The sequence below is a fragment of the Balaenoptera acutorostrata genome, chromosome 3, assembly GCF_949987535.1.
Source record: "Balaenoptera acutorostrata chromosome 3, mBalAcu1.1, whole genome shotgun sequence".
Classification (NCBI taxonomy): Eukaryota; Metazoa; Chordata; class Mammalia; order Artiodactyla; family Balaenopteridae; genus Balaenoptera; species Balaenoptera acutorostrata.
This window is the reverse complement of record NC_080066.1, coordinates 139,127,681-139,142,851: the sequence shown is the minus strand read 5'-3', so window position 1 is coordinate 139,142,851 and position 15,171 is coordinate 139,127,681. Positions and strand designations below refer to the sequence as shown.

General features: G+C 43.3%; 1 protein-coding gene across 3 annotated transcripts in view; it reads right to left on the bottom strand.

The window, feature by feature from the left end:
* DAAM1 (dishevelled associated activator of morphogenesis 1) overlaps positions 1 to 15,171 on the bottom strand; it is a 175,201-nt gene that overhangs the window by 13,466 nt on the left and 146,564 nt on the right. For all 3 annotated transcript variants that reach the window (XM_057544132.1, XM_057544134.1, XM_057544133.1), the window contains 5 exons: positions 12,792 to 12,898; positions 10,903 to 10,991; positions 9,879 to 10,047; positions 6,036 to 6,143; positions 4,020 to 4,080 (listed from right to left, as the gene is read on the bottom strand). In XM_057544132.1, the coding sequence (XP_057400115.1) occupies positions 4,020 to 4,080; positions 6,036 to 6,143; positions 9,879 to 10,047; positions 10,903 to 10,991; positions 12,792 to 12,898 (534 nt within the window). The remainder of the gene's footprint in view (positions 1 to 4,019; positions 4,081 to 6,035; positions 6,144 to 9,878; positions 10,048 to 10,902; positions 10,992 to 12,791; positions 12,899 to 15,171) is intronic.

Sequence of the window (15,171 nt, the reverse complement as noted above, 5' to 3'; positions counted from 1 at the left end):
TTGGATTGGAAGAATCAACATTGTGAAAATGACTCTACTACACAAAGCAATCTACAGATTCAGTGCAATCCCTATCAAACTACCACTGGCATTTTTCACAGAACTAGAACAAAAAAATTCACAATTTGTATGGAAACACAAAAGACCCCGAATAGCCAAAGCAATCTTGAGGAAAAAAACGGAGCTGGAGGAATCAGGCACCCTGACTTCAGACTACACTACAAAGATACAGTAATGAAGACAGTATGGTACTGGCACAAAACAGAAATATAGATCAATGGAACAGGATAGAAAGCCCAGAGATAAACCCACGCACATATGGTCACCTTATCTTTGATAAAGGAGGCAAGAATATACAGTTGAGAAAAAACAGCCTCTTCAATATGTGGTGCTGGGAAAACTGGACAGCTACATGTAAAAGTATGAAATTAGAACACTCCCTAACACCATACACAAAAATAAACTCAAAATGGATTAAAGACCTAAATGTAAGGCCAGACACTATCAAACTCTTAGAGGAAAACATAGGCAGAACACTCTATGACATAAATCACAGCAAAATCTTTTTTGACCCACTTCCTAGAGAAATGGAAATAAAAACAAAAATAAACAAATGAGACCTAATGAAACTTCACAGCTTTTGCACAGCAAAGGAAACCATAAACAAGACCAAAAGACAACCCTCAGAATGGGAAAAAATATTTGCAAATGAAGCAACTGACAAAGGATTAATCTCCAAAATTTACAAGCAGCTCATGCAGCTCAATATCAAAAAAACAAACAACCCAATCCAAAAATGGGCAGAAGACCTAAGTAGACATTTCTCCAAAGAAGATGTACAGATTGTCAGCAAACGCATGAAAGAATGCTCAACATCACTAATCATTAGTGAAAGGCAAATCAAAACTACAATGAGATATCATCTCACACCAGTCAGAATGGCCATCATCAAAAAATCTACAAACAATAAATGCTGGAGAGGGTGTGGAGAAAAGGGAACCCTCTTGCAGTGTTGGTGGGAATGTAAATTGATACAGCCACTATGGAGAACAGTATGGAGGTTCCTTAAAAAACTAAAAATAGAACTACCATACAACCCATGAATCCCACTACTGGGCGTATACCCTGAGAAAACCATAATTCAAAAAGAGTCATGTACCAAAATGTTCATTGAAGCTCTATTTACAATAGACAGGACATGGAAGCAACCTAAGTGTCCATCGACAGATGAATGGATAACGAAGATGTGGCACATATATAAAATGGAATATTACTCAGCCATAAAAAGAAACGAAATTGAGTTATTTGTAGTGAGGTGGATGGACCTAGAGTCTGTCACACAGAGCGAAGTAAGTCAGAAAGAGAAAAACAATTACCGTATGCTAACACATAGATATGGAATCTAAGGGGAAAAAAATAAAAAGGTCATGAAGGACCTAGGGGCAAGACAGGAATAAAGACACAGACTTACTAGAGAATGGACTTGAGGATATGGGGATGGGGAAGGGTAAGCTGTGACAAAGTGAGAGAGTGGCATGGACATATATACACTACCCAATGTAAAATAGATAGCTAGTGGGAAGCTGCCGCATAGCACAGGGAGATCAGCTCAGTGCTTTGTGACCACCTAGAGGGGTGTGATAGGGAGAGTGGGAGGGAGGGAGACTCAAGAGGGAAGAGATATGGGAACATATATATATGTATAACTGATTCACTTTTTTATAAAACAGAAACTAACACACCATTGTAAAGCAATTATACTCCAATAAAGATGTTTAAAAATAAATAAATAAATAAATAAATAAATATAGGAGGGTAATATACACATCATCATGGGAATCAAATGAAAGAAAAGAAGTGGGAACTCTTATAAATCATGAGACTTGCTCTGATTAAAAGAAATTGCCACAATCGTAGTTCTCTGACCTGGAAAGAGAGTGTATGTATGTGTGTGAGGTACAGAGATGTGAAAGCAATTTTAAAGTGTTTCATGAATGTATAATTCCATAAGAATTCTGTCTTTGATACCTTCAAGCAATGTAATCGATTTGTGCAAAGCACAACTGGGACACACGAATGTTTGGATGGATTCAAGTCTGCCTCCCAATATTTCCTTCCTCTTAACATTTAAGCTGCCAGAGGGAGGGGGAGGCCTCTGTAGCCCCTTTCCTGTGAAGAGTGTGTTACGTTGTACGTGACCCAGGGGCTGGAGAGATTTCAGCAACACAACCTTTAATAAACCCCCCAAACACATAACTTCCTTGGGACCCCTCTCTCATGCCTTGCTCTGAACTAGCTCAGATGCAGGGGTCAGAGCCTCCATTGTCAGGCTTTAGGACTGTCAGTCACTGCCATGCTAGTCTCAAGAAAGCTTTCCACTGGGAGGCAATGGCCTCAGAGTGAAGGCTGTAACACAAGCCTCGTCCCAAACTGCCCTTATCCAGTTTGGCCTCTGAAAGCCAAGGACCGTCCTCCACGCGCACTCACAGTCTCTCAGCCCACAGGGGCTGGAAAAAAGAATATCTCCTGCTCTTTTTAAACAGCGACCCACCCCTACCCCCCTACCCCAAAATAAGGAAAAAAAGAAAACCTTACATGCTCCTTAATTTATTAAAAATAGAAAAGGTTAGACACTGTGACTCTAATTTTTATTAGAGCTATTTCTTTAATGAAGTCAACTACTTTCTATGGCACGGTTTTACGATTATAAGAAGGAGGAGGTGGGACCTCCCTGGTGGCGCAGTGGTTAAGAATCCGCCTGCCAATGCAGGGGTCATGGGTTTGAGCCCTGGTCCGGGAAGATCCCACATGCCGTGGAGCAACTAAGCCCACGAGCCACAACTACTGAAGCCCGCGTGCCGCAACCACTGAAGCCCGGGTGCCACAACTACTGAAGCCCGCACACTTAGAGCCCGTGCTCCGCAACAAGATAAGCCACCGCACTGAGAAGCCTGCGCACCTCAACTAGAGAAAGCCGGCAAGTGGCAACGAAGACCCAATGCAAACAAAATAAAAAATAAATAGATAAATTTATCTTCAAAAAAGGAGGAGGGTCCTCCTGGCGTTACTAATAAATGATCTGTGGGGCACCTTCCCGACCTGCCTGCAGACCAGCCTCCTTCACCAAGTGCCAGGCCAGAGTTCTGCTCTCCCGAGCGAGGCTTCTCCCCCAACCCGCCCCGCCCTGTCAGCAGCCCTCATGCAGTACCCACGGGGCACTGCGCCCTCAGTCTGCGTTAGTTCCACCGGCTCCTCTGCCTCCGGCAACCTGACCTGCTTTCCTTCCATGGAGCCCGGGCCCAGGTCATCTCGTACAGCTGGGACAGCCTCCCTCCTCCGTACCTAAGTTCACCCTACCCTCCTTCTAAGCCACAGCTCAAAGTTCGTCTCGTCCAGAGGAGAAGCTTCCTCTCACACACGCCAGCCATTCCCGAAGCCTCGGGCTAACCTAAATCCCCGATCCTCCTCAAGGCACCTTTGTCATCACTTAGGAGGTGAACTGGACTGACTGCTCCTGGCCACTGTAACACCTGGAGGGTAAGGATTCTGAGTCATCGTGATCCCCTTGCCCTGAGAATGGACTGTACCCCCAACGTGCTCAAAAACTACTCCCCAAGCGACTGACTCAAAGACAACAGAGAAGTTCCATTGCTCTGAGAGTAAACACCATTTATAAAGAGAACAGAAACACCGAGAAGACCTTGAAGACTCTCTAGCCAATCCACTTTCATGAGTCCTGCCTCACAGGTAGGAAAGTGGTGGAACTCTGGGTCCAATTTCCCAGCTCCTGCTCCCGTGATGCCCCCATGACATCCAGCTGCCTGCCACTGCATCGCCAGGCTAAACACAGCCTGCCTTTGCTTCTTCGTTGTTGCATTTTTTTTTCTTTTTTTTAAACAATAAATGTTTATCCTGAGCATATGAGCATGCCAAGGCAACCAGCAACTCCTCCGCTGGACGCCATCACCAGCACCAGAGAGAGTGAAGGCACCGGGAATTAGAACAGGAAACATACTCACCATCTCTACTGCTTTCAGGCCACTTCTCAAGGTGCTTATTTCTTTGTCCAGCTCAGTCATGCTGTTGTAAATGGCAACATTTTAGTAACCAACGTGGAACTTACACTTATTGTATTAAATATACGATGAGTTTAAATATTTCATGCTTGGAAGTCCACACTACTTCATTTTAAATGTTTAAAATTCCCTTCAGTGTTCAGATCTCACAGAAAGACAGCAACATTTTAAACTTATGAAATTTAGGTATGGAATTATGGTTTTTTTTTTGTTTTCCACAGCCAGCAGGTATAATTTTTATAGGTTAAAAAGGGCAGAATAGAAATATGTCATGTTTCAATCTCACAAAAATCTCACTTAAGCAGATTATGGTATGTGGAAATGAATTTCTTGCCATGCGTGGCTCCCTCTGGACAAGGAAAAGAAACAGCTGATCCACAATCGTGTGTGTTGTGCTCTTCATTATTATTATACTGCTTTTCATGAATGCTCTGGTAGTATGAATATTACAAGGTGATGGCCTACATTTCAATCAACAATGATTGTTCTTAAAGTTTTACTAATTAGTTTTCATTTTCATTGACTTTTTTTTTTTAAACAGAGAAAGTTTCCTGGGCTTCTCCCATACTGCTTTTTGTCTGACAGCTTTTAAACATTAGAGATTACAACTTAATTCTCGCAGAGAATTCACATGTAAACAAATTCACTGACACTTCATTTACGTCAACATTTTAATTTCATGTCTTACATGGTACATTTCTACCAAACTCTACAGAGGGAAAAAATTAGCCTGCTCGTCAGGCTTTTTAAAATCACTGCAAAAAGATGCAGTTTAAATATGTTTTTAAAAAAGGGGAGGGGGGTAGTTCCCTGGTGGCACAGTGGTTAAGAATCCGCCTGCCAATGCAGGGGACACGGGTTTGAGCCCTGGTTGGGGAAGATCCCACGTGCCGCGGAACAACTAAGCCCATCCGCCACAACTACTGAGCCTGTGCTCTAGAGCCCACGAGCCACAACTACTGAGCCCACGCACCTGGAACCCGTGCTCCACCACTGCAATGAGAAGCCCGCGCACCGCAACGAAGGGTAGTCCCCTATCGCCACAACTAGAGAAAGCCTGCGCGGGACAACCAAGACCCATCGCAGCCAAAAATAAATAAATAAATAAACTTTTAAAAAAGGCGGGGTGGGGGCAAAAGGAAGCAGGAAGAACAGCAAGGAAAAGTGCCTGCCCCTCATGAGGTCTCTGAAAAGTGGTGTGAAGTTTGTGGGGAAAGTTTAGTGACTTTCCACTTTATTTTTAGTTCCTTCATTTGCATAAAGACTGCTTTCTATTAAAAGGTTGCTTGGTTTCTGGGAGTGTGTACACATGGGAAAATTACTAGCAACACCCTGACCTGCAGGACTTCCACTTGCTTAACGACGTATCCTCATATCCTCATTTACCTAAGGGTGCTCCCACCTGTATTTTAAAAGAACCACCCTTTCCAACTACTAGTGAAACCACACTGCTTCCCTAGACTCGTCGTAACTCAGAAAATTAGGTTTTGTAGAAGTTAGAAACTGCATCCAGGAACATTCCGAAACAGCTAGAACAAGTATACAGTGACCCTTGAACAACACAGGTGTGAACTGTGCGGGTCCACTTATACGCAGATTTTTTTTCAATAATTATGTACTACATGATCTGTGGTTGACTGAATCCTCAGATGTGGGACCATGGGTATTGAGGAACCCTGCACAGGAAGGGTCAGCTAGGAAGTTATACGTTGGATTTTCAGCTGTGCAGTGGGGATTCGGGGGGTGTCGGCACCCTTAACTCCCCCGTTCAAGAGTCAACCGTATATTCAAACTCATGTAACACATCTGAGTGACTTGGATACGATTCAAACTTTACTTCATACACTGTTCAGGGGAAAGCAAACAGAAGGACCCTCTTCATGCAATGCTAACTATCTCAACGGCTAAACCACAGTCCAACGGATTAAAAAACTGAAACAATTCACTCTAAGTACTTACTTTACTTTTGCTGCTTGAGGAATGTCCCGCAGCTCCTCATTTAGATTGAGAACCTTGGGGTATTTATTTTCCACAATAGTTATGAGATAGTGCAAAAGTGTAATGTTCCTACAATTACAGAAGGAGAGAGTATTAAACATGGTTAATATCTGCATATGATTTGTATATTCAAGTGATTCCTTCCACAAGAATGCTATATCCCTGCATTACTTTCAAAATGTGTAGGTTCCTGAAAGGCAGGCATTCTTAAGAGAAAGGGAGAAGAGGAGACCCTTCATGGGATTTACAAAAATATATGTCAAAAGAAGCACACATCTTCTGAAAGGGAAGGGCAGGGGATAAGAATTACGTTTTTGGCCCATAATGGGGATCCTTCAAAATCTGTGTAATGCGATGGGTGATGGAAATGAGTCTGAACCATTGCCAAAGGGGACGTCCCTTCACAGTGCATCCACCCAAAGACGAGGCCTTCCCTGCAAGTTCCTAACAAGCAGGGTGGGGTGGGGAGTGAGGGATGTTTAATCCACTAGAGAGGACAGCTAATTTTCAAGTCTGAAAGTACAGAGCAGCAACTCACTGATGAAAATTACTGACGATTCTCATTTACGGGTTTCTTTCGACTGGGTGATAACATTTTCCCCTTCTGACTCATTTGTTTTGCTGTGGCAGCAAAGGATGGCTGGAAAGTTAGAATGCCCCCTATTTCAGGGCAGGGCCTGGAAACGGGCCAGGACTGTACCATCATGGATATGATACCCTCGCAGCCTAATTTTAGCAACACTTCAGCTCCTAACTGCACAACCAGCTCCCTCTTTGGTGGTGACAGGGCTGAACCCTGACTGACCTGGGTTGAAAACGCGGGCATCTGATAACACTATCTATGAGGCCACGCTGTGGTAGTCTGGTCCCCTGGTCCCCTGGTCCCCGACTCTGATGCACATGACAATCACCTGGACCCCAGATGCCTGGGCCAACCTGAGATTCAGTCATTGGAATGAGGTGGGACCAGGTGTGGGTATTTTTTAAAACTCCCCACTGAGACTAACAGCCAAGATCAAGAACCACTTACGCTACTGAAAGTTAGCATAATCAGGAGGACACAAATGCATTTCTTTAAAAACATTTCCATAATTTTTAGGCAGTTTGCTAATTCACAAGGCTAAGTACCCACCCTCCCAACAAAAGTAAAGCAGAGCTGCCAAACAATTTTTTTCCCCATAGCAATGCAAACCATTTCTGGTTACCCTTGCAGCTTCCTAGAAGTCAATGCAATCCTATTCCTCTGAGCCAACTGGCCCACACGGGAAAAAATTTCCCCTTATTTTTCTTGCGCTAATAATTAGAAAACCATTGCTCAGCAAAGTAAAACAGTGGCTAATAGTTCTGGCCACTTATTTTGCAGGTGTTCAGCTGTATTGTTCCACTTCAATTTTGCCTTTCACAGAATCTATATGTCTGCCATGTGCCGGCTGCATGAGAGGCAAAATCCCAGCGACCATCGCGAGAAAGAGTAATGCCATTTTCCTTCATTATTTCAGAGAAATGCTTTGTTAGTCAGAGAAATTTATTTAATTAACCATATATGCCTTTTTTAGTGTAGAAAGACTTAAAACCAGATCACATTTGGATAGCAAACCACATTTGTTTGCTATCCAAATAACACCTCATATGAGTGAATATAAATTCCTGAGTAATAAAGACAACTAAACAGCCTCACATTTGACTGCTCTCTGGTCATTACCAGAAACAAGCCTTTAATGCAGAGTGAAGAGGGAAAAGAAGAAGATCAGAAATGTTTTTAATTTATTGTTTTGAAAAGGCTTATTGTGTATTGGAAAAATTTTATATCATTAACTAGCAGATAATCATGTAGTAAGTGCCAGATTATCAGTAAGTTGGAAGGTGGGGGGCAAATGTGTGTGTGTGAGTGTGTGAGGGGAGGGAGAGAGAGAGAGAGAGAGAAAGAGAATAGGACTGACTGGTGGTGAGGATTTCCTTCCTCCCCAACCTGCAAGCCCAGTTGAAGAGAATACCCTTCCTTAAAAGATGGCTGCTCTTTATATGCAAGTAAGATGCTGCAGTTACCTACTGCAACCTCCAAATAAAATCAGTCTGTTGGTAGAGGAGAGCTGTGGGCAGACCACTAGAACAACTGTCAAATACCTGTAAGGCCAAACACCTTGCTGGTTGTGACCTCAGACAAGCTAAATGAGCCACCTGACCCTGCCTCAGTTTCTTTATCTGACAACAGGCGATACAACACTTGGCCTGGGGACTTCACAGGTTGTTGTGACAATCAAATGTGAACGGGCTCTGAAAGGATCAAGTACTTACATTAAAAATAAGGTGGTGTTCAGAGAAAACCATAATTCAAAAAGAGACATGCACCCCAATGTTCACTGCAGCACTATTTACAATAGCCAGGTCATGGAAGCAACCTAAATGCCCATCGACAGACGAATGGATAAAGAAGATGTGGTATGTATATACAATGGAATATTACTCAGCCATAAAACAGAACGAAATTGGGTCATTTGTAGAGATGCAGATGGACCTAGAGACTGTCATACAGAGTGAAGTAAGAAAGAGAAAAACAAATATCATATATTAACATATACATGTGGAATCTAGAAAAATGGTACAGGTGAACTGGTTTGCAGGGCAGAAAGTGAGACACAGATGTAGAGAACAAACGTATGGACACCAAGGGGGGAAAGTGGGGGTGGGGAGGTGGGGGTGGTGGTGTGATGAATTGGGCGATTGGAATTGACATATATACACTGATGTGTATAAAATAGATAACTAATAAGAACCTGCTGTATAAAAAATAATAAAATTCAAAAAAAAATAAGGTGGTGTTGATAGAACGTATCAGCTGTGCTTTGTTAATCTATTTCTACACAATGCAAAAATAAGGTTTAGCCCCATAACTGAACACACTGCTTGTTTCTTATACGATGGATTCAGGGTTGCCATAATGCTATGCTTCACTAACCCTATAGAAAATATAGAGTAAAAAGTCTCACTGGTTGGGAATAATTAGGGTGAACAGCCTATACTTCTAAAAATAATTTGGGTTACAGAGAAGTTTACCTTAGAAACAAATTCCTTCCAAGTCAGGGGGAAACACAGCTCTCAGGGAAGCTAGAGTTAATATGCCTAATGTCCTTACCTGGAAATGACACTAGCACATTTTCACCGTCTGGTGTCTCTAACAGGAATCTGTTCACCTAAAACACACTTTCTAGGAAGCATTTTAATGAGTCTTGGGATGATCAGCTGAATGCCAACAGCCAAAATGCATTTATACACTGTCATTTTTTCATATAGCTGCTAGCTTCCAGGGACCAAGGAAACCATAACCTAAAAAGCCAACACACTTCACATTCTATCATCAGCTGTCAGTTTTTTATCTCTGTGGAGGAGCAGCAATTAGGTGAGGTCGTGAAGGAGGCTACTAGGATGTTGGTAAGGTTCTGTTTCTTGAACTGGGCACTAGTTATACAGATGTGTTCAATTTGTGAAAAGTCATCAAGCTGTACCTTTACGGTGAGTGAACTTGTCTTTCGTGTATCACACTGTAATAAGTTTACCCGAGAAAACCCCAAACACAAAAAACTTGGACTAGATGATATCTTTGTGGAATGAAAATGAAGGATAACTGGCCCAGTGGGAACTTGGGGATACGTGTGGTCATGAGACAGGAAGGGGGGGAGTCAATGGAGAAGGAAAGAGCCGGAGAAGGAGAAGTGCAGACCAGACACTTCGGGATGAGGAGGCCCAGGAGGACCAGAGGGTACAAAGTTGAGCCCCGACCTAAGCACCCAGATCTTCCATACTTACTTATCAATACTGGATTTTGTGTCAGCAATCTTATTTAGGCTGGATATCTTGAATCCATATGCATTGCCTCTTTGGCCTTTATTCATGTAATTTCCAAATGCCAAAACCACTTCTAGCAACTGCTTCAGGGCACTGCTCCTAAACACCTCTTCTGAACCAGAACGAATTGCTTCAAAACAAAATACATAAGACTATTACAACAAGACTTTTCAATGATACCCATCCTAAATCCACACACCTGATAACAGATACTGAAGATGTAAGATAGGGCTGTTAGACTACCAGGGAGCACTTTCCGAACACCTTTACCAGAAGCCAAGAGCAAGGGGGCAAGGAGAGCCAGCTCAAGTTGTTCAAGAGACCCAGAGATAGGTGCACAATCCTAGCCTTTCTCAGTCTTTCTCTTGGCTGACTCACCGACCATAAGCAGTTAGGAATATATAGAGCAGCAATTGCATTTTCCACATTCCTTTGCAAACCCTTTCTTGCCTGGTGTGAGTCAGATCACAGGACAATTGATCAATTCCACTGATAGAAAAACTGGGCAAACGTGTGACATGTCACAGCTGGCAGGTGTCATCAGGATCCCAAAGTCAGCCTGCACTCTGTGGCTGTGCTCTTCAGTTGCCCACATTTCAAACACCTAAAAGTTTAGCAGCCTCAAAATCAAACCATATATCAGCCTCAAATCTTCCCTCAGAAAAATCCAGTAAGGCCCCGTTACAAGAAAGCTAACTGTAGGTTTAATGCCAGTAGTGATCAAATAAATTCCTCACCAACACCCAGATAGCAAAAGCCCAGTTCTGCAGAGGAGTCCAGGGAGTGTGCTGTGAGTTCCAGAACCCAGGCTAGTCCATCAAGCCAAGGACAGACCTTAAGTAATTATCTGCCAGAATTCCAACAGATTTCAAGCAAAAAAAAAAAAATCACCAAAGGGATCCAGTTTACTATATGCACTTGCATTGCACTTGTAAATGGGCACTTGAGATGAACATCATTGCCAGTCTGGGTAGCTTGACTTTACCTTCTACTTTGGGTTTCACTTCTGCCACACGCTCTGCAAACTTCTTTTTGAAGTACAGCGACTGCAATCTTTGCTGATAATGATTAATTCTGTAAGAGCAAGCATCAACTAATGAACATGTACTTAATACACCTACGTTCACTCAATGAATATGGAGGTGATGGTACCTTAGAGCACTCCCACCCCAACACGCACACGCACGCAGAGTTCCTCTCCTGAACAGGAGCACAGGGCCTGAGGCCAACTGCACCTGGAGAGCCCGTTTCCTGGTGCCCTACAGGGAGTGTTCGGGCAAGTGCAGCAGGGCCTCAGCTCCAATCAGCTTATGCAATTGCTAAAAGAAAGTGAGATCTAACTGCCGTTGACTAAAGCCCCCTTCACTTCCTCAGAGTCCTAGTAGCTCTTGAGAACAGAAAAGCGATAAAAAGGAAAATGTAGACTCCTCGCTTCTGCTGCAAATGAAGGGCAGTTGCCTGCACTCCTGCCGTGGTACTTCACTTGCCACAGAGTCTGCCTTGCAGAACTGTAGGGTAAAACTTGTCTCCAGCATTCTCTCCTCATACCACCCTCTCCCCACTCACATCCCCAAACCTTCCTCTTTCTTCATAGTTAGGTCCCTAGCTGCACCCCTCAGGGCTGGAAAGCTCTGCCTTCCAGGATAGCGACTAGTGACTAGAGATAACAGGGAACTGGCCTGTGATCACCACCAAGACAGGCTGCTTGGTGTTTCTGAGCGGGTGAGGGTGGGCATACCTGCCCAGGCCTTCTGAAATCGCTGCCTAACCTGCTCTCTGGTGGAAACTTCAGTCCAGTAGGACTAGCGATCAGCCCTCATCCAAAACTATACCATATGATCAGACAGATGCAGGCCAGGTTCTGCTCTTATTAGGTGACCTTGGGCAGGAACCTTAACTCCTCCAGTTGCTGGCAGAGAATACCTCCCTGCCTGACAGCCCTCCTGGCAGGGCTGATAGCAGGATTAAGATGCATGCAAAGATCTAGACAGTTACTAAGGGGCAGTTATTGCAGGTGGTCATGTATTTGTCCACACGAAGGGTTGCTGGGCACACGTGCCAAAATTTCAAAACCATCCTTTGTTCTACAGTAGTATACAAAATGGCAAGTTGAGGTGAAACAACAAAAATAAGTCCAGATATGGCAGAAATGTAGAGTGGCATGTTCACCTTGGTCACCATGTAGGTCACTGGCACTCAGGGGAGGAGCTCTGCCCTGGGGTTGACTGAGAGTTTCAGGATCACTGGTCCTTGTCTAATGCAGAATCAATTCGCTAGGCCTGGGATGGCAAAGCAACTCAGCTCACATGCCAAACTCAATTACAGAGCGGCAGCTGCTGCGGGGCTTTCTGGAGAAGGGTTGAGAAAGTTTGACAAGGTTCCGTGGGAAGAGTGCCACGATTGATTAGTGATGTCTGCGTGTGTGGTGATTTGACATCCAGACCCTGGCTATTTCGTTACGTGGGCTCTACGTTGATACCTCTGAGTCTGCCCATTTTTTTCTATTTTACAACAACCTTGAGATGTTGCGGTATAAGGAGGAGTGAGCTAGAATCCCAAGGGATCAAAGTGCTGAGGAGAATGACACTGACTGGAACCCAGAAAAGTTATGACTTGATTAGGTACATGAGCCAAAGAGGCCCAGAAATAGAGATAACTGCGAAGAAACTCTGACCCTGGCTCACCCATGGGCGAGAACTCACATGAACAAAACAATCAAGTTCCACACAACTCAGACTTGAGGAGATTTGGGGATTTAAAAACGCTTCAAGTTAAGGCAGGTTAACTGGCCCAGATAATTCAACAGGAATCAAAAGATTCACTTCCTTAGAAAGGCCAGGGGCATCTTTGCTCTTTAAACATTTTCAAACTCACCTGCTCATCTCGAAAAGGAATCTGTCAGCCTTGGCCATCCGATCCAGTTCATGTTTATGTTCCTCCAACAGATCAATGTCACCTTTTTCAGGAACAAATTTCAAGAGCTAAAAAGTACATGCAAATATTAAAACTGAGGTTTATAATTTAAATTCTTGCCCTCATTTTTCACGCTTTCAGTTAAACTTGTCCCAAGATGAAATTTTAACTTTTAATTTATAAGCTCTCCTCACAGGTGACTGTTCAGATACAATGAAGTGATTAAATCTTTCCATTTAGGTGGCCAAAAGGTACAAACTTCCAGTTACAAGATAAATCGGTAACGGGGATGTAGCGTACAACATCATGGTTATAATTAACACTGCTGCTTGATATATATGAAAGTTATTAAGACAGTAAATCCTAAGAGTTCTCATCAGAAAGGAAAAAAAAGGTTGTTTTGGTTTTTTGCCTTTAAAAAACTTTTATCTGTATGAGATGACGGGTGCTAACTTAAACTTATTGTGGAAATCATTTCACATTTGTAAGTCAAATCATTCTGCCATACACCTTAAATTTATAGTGATGTATGTCAATTATATTTCAATAAAATGGGAAAAAAACCTTTCTATTTTTACTTGAAAGTAGTTAAACTGGTGTAAGATTCATTTCTGGTACCTATCTGTTCTATAGTGCCCCTAGGACCCACTTTACATAGTCCATTAGAGAGGCCTTGGAAAGTCAACCTTCTCATGAGAAGATGCTACAACTGAGGTCCAGAGAGATTAGGTCACTCACCCAGGATTATAAAGCAAGTATGTGTGATCTTCAGAAATAGAACCTGGGTCTCGACTTCCAGCTCTATGTTTTTTTCCTATTACATCATGCTGAAATGAGTACTTTTATGTGTATTTTCTAATCAATTTGCTTATTTCTTTGGCTTATCTAATTCCTTCTCATTTTTTGCTCCATGTAGTTAGGTGAGAGGAACACAATGGGATGTGAAGTTTTTGATTCCATATTTTATTTTGGAGGAAGAAATGAGCATGGAATGTGGAAGAGATAGTAATAATACTTAAAGTAGAAGAAGCACTTCTTTATGTGTCTAATTTTCTTTAAAGGCACAAACGTGTATGTGTATGCCCAGGGCTGTGCTTGTGTGCAATTTTCTAGATCAAATATTCTTGGACTTTTTAAAAAAAAATTACACTGAGCCTCTGGACCCTGAGATCCTCCCTATAAACTTGATGCTGGCATTGGGTGGTCCATTTAGCAGGTTTTCAAATGTTTGTTGGATTTAATTAAGGGACGTCAGAAAAGGTAGTCAGTCTGGGTACCACCAGCAGAGAAAGAGAATTGGAACTACAGGGAAGGAGATGAATGGTCTGAGGTTGGAAATATATTCCAGGCAGAGTGCTTATCATGCTGGGTTCTGGAAGGGGCAGTGCAGCACTTACACAGGAGGAAGAGCGGCCATCACAGCAGTGGGGGAGGGCAGCAGTGGGCAAGGTCAGGGAGGAGCAAGGGCCTTGTAAAAAATTCAGTCTTTATTTTGAGGGCATGGGATGTAACTTAAAATCTCAAGTAGGGGAATGAGTTTGCACTTTAAAAAGATCACTCTGCCTGCAGAATGGAGAAAGACTTAGAAAGGATCAAAAGTATTGGGGGTTGTGATTAGATTGTTGATGCAGTAATCCAGGTGAGAGACGGTGGTGGCCTGGAACGGGTAGTGGACAGGTTCTAGAGCTATTTATGGGGTTTGAACTGGCCTGACTTGTCAACTGTGGTAGATGAGGGTCAAAAGGATGAGGTCCAGGCTTCTGGCTTAGGCAATGATGTACGCAGAGTGTAACAGGGAACCCAGGAGGAGAAGGTTGGAGGAGGGTGGGTGAGGAGAAGGTGAATTTAGTGTTTGAAATACTGGCAAGAGAACCAAGTCGTGATTTCTAGTAGGCAGGTGGACAAATGGGTCTGAAATCCCAAAGAAATCTGGAAGACAAAGCTTTGGTGTGGGTTACAACATGCATGGATGTGAGTAAGGTAACCAGGGGGCCCGTCAAGAGAAAAAAGCAGGGCTGGAGAGAAGCTGGCATTGATGGGATGAGAACAAGAAGAGGAACCTTCCTAGAAGGCAGCGGAGGGGCCCATGTGGAATCACAGGGCCAAGGGAAGAGGTGTTTCACCATGGGGCAAGCGGCCATCGGTGTCACATGCCACCAATACGTTAAGGAAGATAAGGACTGCAGAGTACTCCCTGGCTTTGTCAACAAGAAAGTTCGTACCCTTAGTGAGAACAACTTAAGGGAGGTGAGGAGGATGGATTGCAGTGAGGTGAGGAAGAGTGAACAAGCTTTCAAGAACTGGCTGTGTCAAAAAAGAGAGAGGACAGTAGCACATGGGG